We start from the raw sequence: 9,344 nt of genomic DNA, 5'->3' as shown, positions 1-9,344 counted from the left end.
CGAGGCATGCGTCGCCACGCCCATTATAGTGACGCAACGAAACGTGATAGGCTCAAGCGGCTGTCTATTTTAATGTAAGCCAATAGGAGAAGAGATGGCATAGCTTTTAGTTGGTTGGCCCCAAAGCTTGAATAAATAATGTCATTGAAGCATTCGTCACTTTCAAACTTTCTTTTCATATTCACTTGAAGTCTCATGGAAGAAAATATCTTGATTTTAATTTATGTTTAAATTCAATGTTTGTACGCTGTGAGCAAGTGAAAAACGAAGTCAATCCCTTGTTGATGCACATAAACATGGCTGATTCTGATTGTAAGCGGTTTTATTTACAGCACGATGTATTCCCAGAAATGGGTGGAGTAGACAAATACTTTATTCAAGTAAGAGTAGCATCACTACAACATATTTTTACTCTAGTAAAAGTAAAATAATGTTATCAGAAAGACAGACATATGAAGTTAGGAGCAAACTCCTGCATTTTAAAAACTAAACTGAAAAATTATACACCAACAGTTTTAAAATAACAGGTTCACTTTTCCAAAATATGAAACTTCCCAATAATGCATACATACCTCAGAGCAGGATATAGTAATTGGGCTTCTTCTTCAAAGAGTGTCCAAAATATTTACTCATGTAATTGCAGTGAGAGTATGATGTGGTAAAACGTCAAGAAATATATTTTTAACCCCCAACGTCACTCAAGTAAATACAAATAATAAGCTACTTTAAGATGCATTCAGTTCCAACTCAATTTAAATTGATGAGGTTTTTTAAAAATACAAACAGAAAACCAGTGATTTACAGTCTGGTCAGATTGCTTTTCCTGGTTTTGACAAGGAATCTACACAATCCATTTTGGATGACTTGCAGCCGATTGATTTGATTTTTACCACTTTGTATTGCCACGTTGCTGAAAATGTGCTATATAAATAAAATTACCTTTTACCAAGAACAATAAAAACATCACAGTACAACTTACTGTAAATACAACCATCTGATGGTTTTTCTGTGTCCTGATTGAAAATCCTGTTCTGGCGACGACTCAAGGCTGCTTAAATTCCTGTCTGCGTCCATAACCACATGTTTCTAGTTAACTGGGGTTTTTACTCTCATCTCCAACATTGATCACATTTTCTGAATCACACACCATGACTTCTCTTTCCTGCATTAAACTGGAGAAACTTAGTCAATTAATTCAACATAAAATGTGTGCATAAAATCAATGTCATCTAGTAACACACAAAAAGTTGTCATCTGCTGTGTTACTGTGTGAAGACTATACAGTAATAGTCTTTAATAAAAAAGTCCCCCAGAATGGAGCCTTGAGGAGCCTCACAAGGCCCCACGATCAAACTTTAATAATCTGCACAGTAAGATCTCAAGCAACTTACCGGTTAAGATAAAACTTTGAAGGTTTTAACTAGAAAAACTACTTAGAGAAAGATCTTTATCAGTTAACTGATAAAGTGAGCAGCGCTGCTGTTTCTCATGAGCTGAGTAATTTCAAAGTTTTGAAACTCAATTTTCCAAGATTTTTTGTATAAAATCTTAATCTCAAAATTTGAGTATTTTTGGCAGAAATTTGCAATTTTGTCCAATCTACAATGGCCCTAGTACAGTACTTATTTAATACAATATTAGAAACATATTTAAAACTTTAAAATAATAAATTAGCACAACGTTAATGTCTGAATCTGACAGAATATCAACAGAAACACAACAGAGCAGCAGCAGGATGTGTTGAAGAGGTTTATTCCAAAATAAAACCGCCACACTTTCACTTCTAAAGCTGAGAACAGAAAGAAAAGCAAACAGCTGCCCCAACATGAGCCTCGCTTGTGTTTTAAAATCGGGTCAGAGCAATGTATCAAACTCAGAGGGAATCACATTATTCAGGTAGCTTCATGAAGGGGAAGCAGGAAAACAACGTGACTTTAGATCTAAAGGCATGCAGAGCAACAAGTGTCCCTGTGAAGAGGAGACCAACAGAAAAACTCAGGATGTTTTAATACTTCAGCTCATTTCATCTGCTCAGCCCATTCCTGCCATTTGCTGCTGGAAGATCTGAGTTTTACAGCTAAAAGTCAAACGAGGTGTCGCATCCCGTCTCTGCTACGCTTTTCAAAATACAGATCGCTTACACAGCAGCAACAGTTAAAACTACTCCTATTTATACAACCTGGGCCATGTGGAGCTGTGGAGACGGCAGTCCTGGCGGTAAAAAAAAAACAAAAATAGATCTGGAAATAATGAGAGAGACGACACGGACCGATACCAGAACCAAAGGAAAACAGCTGCTGCTGGCTGTGAGTCTTGGTCGTTCAGTCTTCTGCAGGCGTGGGGCTCCGGGCCGGACTCGCTGAGCGGGAGCGACTGAAACAGAAACGGACCGGGGTCAGCCTGCGGCAGCAGCAGACGGGGAGACACACGTACGGCTTCTCTGCACTGCAAAAACTACCAGAACTAAAGTCAGTTTAAAGAGCCGGCGCGGCCGAGCCAACTGTCCAGACGGGTTAACGCCGTTTCACCGCCGCAGCGACGCTTCAGGGTTTGTATGTGATTTACAATTAACAAGTAAGCCTGTCACAATAATCAATAAATCAAATAATCGCATTACAAATTAAAATGAGCTTGATAATTTCCTTTTGAATGATTTCTCGTTTTTCTCTTTCTACCAAAAACTAGACTGTAAAAGTTTTCAGTTTGGCGTTTCGGTCTCAACAAGCCTTTATTCTCAAGGACAATCTTCTTTACAAAAACTTTTGGATATTTAAAATGTCTTCCAGTTCCAGTGTCAAATGTTCTTTAGAATTTAAAGTTTATTGATCTTTGTTTATGTCTTAGTTATTTTTAAACCAGGTGAGTTATTAAGAACAAATTATTACTTACATTTATGACCTGGCAATTACAATTTTATCAATTTAAAATGGTCTCAAAGCAACAATATTACTGTTTATCGCAATAACTTCTGGAAAAATTTATAATCCAGAAATATTTGTTATTGTGACTGGCCTAATGACAGCAAAACATTTATTATCAAAAAAAAAAAAGGACAGCCACAATGTCATGACAGTTTGGTTTGTCAAATAATCTGGAAAAAAAAAGAAAAGAAATCTCCTTTGTCTCCTCCCAGTACCAACTAGAGACAACCAGTCAAAGCCAGGAGGCGGGTCTTAGCGCTGTCAATCATCCTGTGTGTGGTGCTAAAAGCTCCCTTGTTCTCTGCTGCACTGCAGCTAGCATAGCTGTTGTGAATGCTGAAGCTTTTAAACACACTTTAGGAGTTTCACTAAAGACAGCGGATAAATGGTTTTCCTGTTGTTTTCTTTGCCATTAGCACATTTAGCAGCGAGGACATGAGTTGACTGACAGCGCTAAGCCCCTCCTCCTGGCTCAGATTTTTTTGTTTTTGGTGCATTTCTTCAGGCAGCACTATTAGCTCAGGAAGGAGACCGATGTTTTCACAGATTATCTGTGTCATATTAAACTGTCACAACCTGGTGAAAGTTTAAACAAATATGTAAAAAACATTTGATAAAAGTTACATTCTGCAGCTGTTAAATTGTTTTCTTTTTTTCCGACATTTTCAAAACATAGACACATTGATAATGTAAAAGCAGCATCAGAGAGCTGATCTGGGCAGTTGGGTCGACCGTGCGGCGCCTTTAAGCTGCACTAACAGATTTCATGTCAGAATGAGAAGCTGTGGCGGCGGGCGGCTAACGCCCTCCTTCCTGCCTGTCAGCCTGACACACATTCACACGTCCACTCACTCACTCCCACATCCAGCCACACATGCTCGCTTTTTAACGGCTCAACATGTTCTGTCACCATCAACATGAGCTTAGTCAGGGGGTGGGGGGTTGGTTACCTTTGGAGACAGCGGCAGAAACAACAAGTACAGAGAAGCGAAGGATCAAAGGACTGAAGGACGGACGACTACAACTCGGAGACGCTCTTGAAGTCTGATCTCTCGTCAGCTCTGTGTCTCACGCTCAGAAGCTAAGACCGAGGCGAAGAACTCTGGTAGGTAGGGGGGTTCTGGTAGGTGGGGAACGGGTTTTTAAAGCCCGGCTCTGAAGGCTGGCCGGCTGGCTCTAGGGGCGAGGGGTCGGTCGGTAGGTCGACCTCTGTCTCGCTGTCTAACGTCAGACGCCGGCGGAGGCTGATCTCAGGTCAGCGCTTAAGTCACCCTCCCGCAGGCTGTGCACACCGCCAGCTGGCAGACCCTGGGCCTGGGATCAGCGGCGGTGTCTGTGCAGTGCTCAGCTCCCACCACACGCTTTAAAGAAAATATGAAAAATAAACAAAACGTTCTGCAAAGATGTTCACCCCAACTCACACCACTGGTGCTCATTTAGCTGATCTCACCTAGCAAAGCTGCCCTCAGCTAGCCAAACTCAGCTAAGTACCTTCTGTCTGCTAGCTTCTGCTAATGTCTGGCTTCGTTAGCTAAGAGTGGCTCCAGGAGAACCGGCGTCGTGGCGGCTCGTCGTCTTCCTGTGCTCCCTGTTCCTGATCAGAGCTGATCCGGAACAGAGAGCACAAGAGCTCAGGTCTTCCTTCCGCTGAACTTTCCCTGAACCAGCAGTGAGGAACCTGTGGAGTCTTCGGATCCTCCGTCTGGCCGTCGGCGCCCTGGCTAAGATGGCTGACTCTGACCTGAACACCTGCCCTCTAAACATATTTCACCCCTCCCACTGCCCTGTGCTGCCACACACACACACACACACACACACTGAGGATTTACCTGGCCCGCTTGTGGTTGGCCGACGGCGATCGAGAGCGGGAGCGAGATGCAGAGCGCCCCCTGGGGGCAGAACCGGACCGAGAGCGGGACCTGGAGCGGCTGGGAGACAAAAACAAAAACTAAACATGAAGAAACCACATTTATTACGCCGGACTCCTTCTGATGCTCTGCATCCGGGGAACATTCCCAGGACCGGATCAGTTTTAATGCACCAAACCAGTTCAGCGCTGGAGAAAAACCACTACGGGTTTCCAACTCGGAGCCGCTGGAAACGCCTCGCCCAGTCCGTTAGCAGAGCAAACCTTTTCCACTTTGGGTCACATCGATGTTAACAACGTCTTAAAGGGCCGGTAGTGGCAGAAAAATAAAACTACTGATTAACAAACCGTCAAAATATTAAGAAATAGCTGCCGCTGCAGTCGATGATTAATATATTCTCACTTTTTTGTAACAACAAAACAACTGATTTGACTGATAAAATAATATTTAAAAACACAACTGTAAGCTCCAGAGTCTAGACGGTCCAGTAAAAACTTCTGGCAGGCCGGATTTGACCCATTGGCCTAGAGTTTAACCCATGCCGTAGATGATCAGAGCTCCAGCTCGAACCAACCATATATGAGCTTTATGCGAAAACTAGAACCATCTTGGAAGGAAGTCAGTAATTTTCCACAAGGAAGAAGCTAAGATTTTATCAGCATAAAGGCGTTACTGTAAACACGAGGGGAAAAAAACAGGGCTGAGTAATCTCACATTCCCAGCATATTAACTAAACCACAACATCACTTTAAATGAAGCTGCAATAAAATGTTTTTACTGGAAACCAGAGTGGAAATCCGTTTTCAGAAGAAAATAGAATCAAAAACCAAACAAAATGAGGAGCAATTAAAATGATTCATAGTAAAAACTCTAAACATTTTCAGTCGGTGTGAGGAGAACTGGGACTGAACAGCAACAACGTTCTAAAGGACCAGGGTGGGGTCAGAGGTCAGGCTGGACCCAGTCCCATACCTTCTCACTGGAGTCCTGGACTTGGACCGGGCCGGGGAGCCAGACCTGATGATGCAGAAGCAAAGAACGTTTTCATTAGAGCAGCAGAAACTTCCTGGTTGCAGACAGAACCGGCCGGCCGGGTCGCAGCGTGTCTGTGGTCAGGCCGTTGCGGTCTCACCTGCTTCTGCGTCTGGAGTATGACGGTGATCTGCGGCGGCTCCTGGTAAACAGACAGAAGAAACGGTTAGCACCGGTCGGACCGGCGTGATTCAGCTTCACAGAGCCGTCTCCTAGCAACAGAACGGGACCGGGCTGATTCCAGACGGTTTTTACTAGGACTAATTTCTCTTTTTCAATAATTTAATTTTACTGCAGGAGCCAGTTATTTATTAAATATTTCACCCTAATTGACGTTTGTTATGAATATCACCACGTTCCACAGACAAACAAGGGGATTAGTCCACTTTTTGTTGTTTGTTTTTACCTTTTAGAAATTACAAAGGTTGTTTCCAGGTGTGATGGTGATTTTGTGATTATTGATAATTGATCGCCTGAACAGCGGCGGTTAGCTAGTTTAAACACCCGATGATCGGTCAGAGTTGCCGTCTGTGTCGGATTATTTTACTGCTAACTGAACCAAACTGTGCAGATTTTTTTGGTTAGCATTCCTGGTGGCGTGCCCGTTTCCACGGTGACTTACCGGCTGTAGCTGCGGCTACGGCTGCGGGAGTGAGAGCGGTAGCGCCGTCCGCGGGACCTGGACCGTGAGCGGGACCGGGATCTGGACCGGGACCTGGAACAGAAAGACGGCCAGGTCAGTGGTGCTTTAACAAGCTGACAGGCACTAAGCGGCTAGCATGGCCCCGTCCCCACCTGCTGCTGCGCCGGCCTCTCTTGCTGTAGCGGTAGCAGTCGTAGGCGTAATGGCCCCGGTCCCCGCACTGGTAGCAGCGGTCGTTGGGGTCAAACTGGCGGCGGCTGGGGCGCCCGCGGCCCTTCCTGGACAGGCCGGTGGACATCTCCACACGAACACGGGAGCCGCAAAGGATCCTGTGAATGAAGGGCCGCCGTGAGTTCAGGGAGCAGAAATCCTAACCTGTTCTACTTAAAAACCCGTTTAATGGAGGACAAGACCTACTTCCCGTCCATGCCTTTGACCGCGTCCTCTGCGTCTCGGGGATCCTCAAACTCCACGAAGGCAAAGCCGGGCGGGTTCCTGGCCACCCACACGGTCCTCAGGGGCCCGTAGTAACTGAAGGCCCGCTCCAGCTCCCCTTTGGCGGCGCCGTTACCAAGGTCACCGACGTAAACTTTACAGTCGGTGGCCCGAGACGAGCTCCGGGACGACGAGTAGTACGACATCGCTCCTTAGCTGCTGGGACAAGTAAACATGAAAACATAATGACACAGAAACACAGTTGAGTCCGACTGGGAAAACAAGACGGTTCTGGTTCTTTTTTATGTAAATGATGTATCTTCTTTTGACTAAACAACATTTAAATGGTACAAAATGAAAAATGACAATATGATGAAATATTCTTTATTACAGTATCTCATATTTTATGTTAATTTCTTTGATGCGTTAACGTTTATATTCCAGCCATTGGAGGGGGTGCATAATCATTTTAATTAAATTGACTTAGCATATTTTAATTAACTCAAGTTTAAATAAATTATGTAAAGAAAGAAATGGGACGCATAGTTCTGAATGGAATTTAAAAGATAATGGAAGAAAAATAAAAGAAACTCATGCCTTTAAAAATAATGGTTAAAAAATGTGATGCATTTTGGGAGCATTGTAGATAAAAAAAATTAAACATTGGCCACAGAGTACATTTCTGCCAAAAAATATTACATATTTCCTAGAATCTTTTGTGGGTGATATTCACTGTTAACACATTGTAAAATTATGCAAAACACACACACACACACACACACACATATATATATATATATATAATTTTCCACGATTAAAGGCATATATGTACCATTTTAAACAAGAATTTGGGCTGACATTATGTGCATTTTATAAATTTGATACCTCAACCTTAGAGGACTTTTTGTTGCAATTTTTCTTTTTACTTTATAATTTCAGAAAATATCTTACTGTCTTTACAATAAATTTATCCCAATAATCATCAAAACTGTAAAAGAAAAAACAAAGATTCCTCACAAAATTATGATTTTTCATCTGAGAATATCCTAGTTATTTCTTAACGTTTGAGATTTTGCGTTTTCAGAGTGTTTTGACCACATTATAAGCTTTTTTTCCCATTTTTTTGGGCCGCTGCATTTTCCTCCCGTCGAGGAGCGCGCGGGAGATAAACAGACCGTCTCCATGGTAACGGGATTTTGCCTGCCGCTAAAACGCAAATGGGATTCCGCTAACCAACCGTAAACTATTTGCCTTACGACCGGTTGTGTTGTGCGGATTCTTCATGTAGTGACAGAAAAAGAAACCCGAAAGTACTGAAACCAGCCCCCCGTGTCTGGCGCTGCTGCAGGTGGTCTGACGCCATGATGGCTGCATTAAAACCCATTAAATCTCCCGTTTTTTTAAATAAAAACATATATACATACATTTCTTTTAAACATAGTTTATGCTAAAGAAAGACACGGACTGAGCTAAACGGTTCGTAACTACGACCGGACTTATTGGACTGGTTGCTCTCAAACGGCATTTGTGTATTTATATTATTATTATTATTAATGAACTAAATTCATAAAAATATCCACAGTTTTCGAAAAACAATCTCTTACACCATTCTAAATAGATTTATATACTCGAATACTGACAACTGAAAGTGAGGTGCGGAATGTAAATTGTAAATTTGTGCTAGCGTCTCAGTTTCCCTGCCTATTATCTCCGTGTTTTATGCCTAATGGAATCAGGTCTGTTTAAACACCTTTAAATGAAAACTTTACTGAACAATACAGAAGTGTTTAAATACGTGAGTTCTGTGACTATTAATAAACTGTTAAATCCAGGAAATAGTCCAGGCCCGGCTCATAAACAATGGCGGGCGGCAGCACGCGTTAGCCGGCCTTACCTTCCTCTGTTGATCTTCGTAGCTCCGCTTCGAGAAAACCCAACTCCGGCAGTCTCGATCGGAAGCCTGTGGTCGTAGCGAAGTGACGGGAATAAAAATTTTACAGGATAAAGTTGTTTAACCGCCACTAACACGCACGTTAATCTAACTCCAGCATGTCTTTCCGCAACGACTTCACCTCCAACGGCTAGCAGGTTCTTCTTCTTCTTCTTGTCTTGGAATGTTGACGGTTAGCATATCAGCTGGTGCTCTTACTGCCCCCTACCGGACTAAAATGTGAACGTGAATAGAATAGAATAGAATAGAAGTACTTTATTTATCCCAGCAGGGAAATTACTTCGCAGTTACAGCATAGAGACAAGACACAATAACAACTACCACTGAGTAGTAGTTGTAGATAAAATAAATGCTGGACAGAGGGAAATTACCCATTCACACTATTTAAATACGGTTAAATAGCCTATTAAAATCACATTAATACTTTACGATAAATCTTCCAGATTTAAAGAGAACTGTTCAAGCGAATTAAACATATTTGATAAAAGAAAAGT

The 9,344-nt window shown here is 42.6% G+C and overlaps 1 protein-coding gene across 4 annotated transcripts; it reads right to left on the bottom strand.

Moving 5' to 3' along the window:
• Nucleotides 1-1,735: 1,735 nt before the first annotated feature.
• Nucleotides 1,736-9,015, bottom strand: LOC116716564 (serine/arginine-rich splicing factor 7-like). 4 transcript variants are annotated; one of them, XR_004338540.1, is made up of 9 exons: nucleotides 8,794-9,014; nucleotides 6,882-7,115; nucleotides 6,617-6,793; nucleotides 6,444-6,536; nucleotides 5,922-5,963; nucleotides 5,762-5,806; nucleotides 4,751-4,849; nucleotides 3,872-4,282; nucleotides 1,736-2,373 (listed from the first exon to the last, which is right to left on the bottom strand). XR_004338540.1 is itself a non-coding variant. In XM_032557398.1 (8 exons), the coding sequence occupies exons 2-8, from the start codon at nucleotides 7,103-7,105 to the stop codon at nucleotides 4,189-4,191; spliced, it is 774 nt and encodes a 257-aa protein (XP_032413289.1). In that variant the 5' UTR covers nucleotides 7,106-7,118; nucleotides 8,794-9,015; the 3' UTR covers nucleotides 1,736-4,188. The 4 variants fall into 4 exon arrangements, 3 of the variants coding, with proteins under 3 accessions (XP_032413289.1, XP_032413288.1, XP_032413290.1); XM_032557398.1 differs by having other exon boundaries at nucleotides 1,736-4,282; nucleotides 6,882-7,118; nucleotides 8,794-9,015; XM_032557397.1 differs by having other exon boundaries at nucleotides 1,736-4,282.
• Between the last annotated feature and the right edge of the window lie 329 nt (nucleotides 9,016-9,344).

The sequence above is a fragment of the Xiphophorus hellerii genome, unplaced genomic scaffold (assembly GCF_003331165.1).
Source record: "Xiphophorus hellerii strain 12219 unplaced genomic scaffold, Xiphophorus_hellerii-4.1 PGA_scaffold_71__1_contigs__length_207192, whole genome shotgun sequence".
NCBI classification, from domain to species: domain Eukaryota; kingdom Metazoa; phylum Chordata; class Actinopteri; order Cyprinodontiformes; family Poeciliidae; genus Xiphophorus; species Xiphophorus hellerii.
The sequence above is the reverse complement of the archived record's forward strand: the minus strand, read 5'-3'. Positions and strand labels throughout refer to the sequence as shown.

Excerpts from the sequence above, each read along its gene's own strand:
- LOC116716564 (XM_032557398.1), bottom strand. The coding sequence starts at position 7,105 with ATGTCGTACTACTCGTCGTCCCGGAGCTCGTCTCGGGCCACCGACTGT. Across the intron at positions 6,794-6,881 it reads GTCAAAGGCATGGACGGGAA|GATCCTTTGCGGCTCCCGTG; the intron begins GTAGGTCTTGTC and ends CTTCATTCACAG. Across the intron at positions 5,964-6,443 it reads CGTAGCCGCAGCTACAGCCG|GAGCCGCCGCAGATCACCGT; the intron begins GTAAGTCACCGT and ends TCTGTTTACCAG.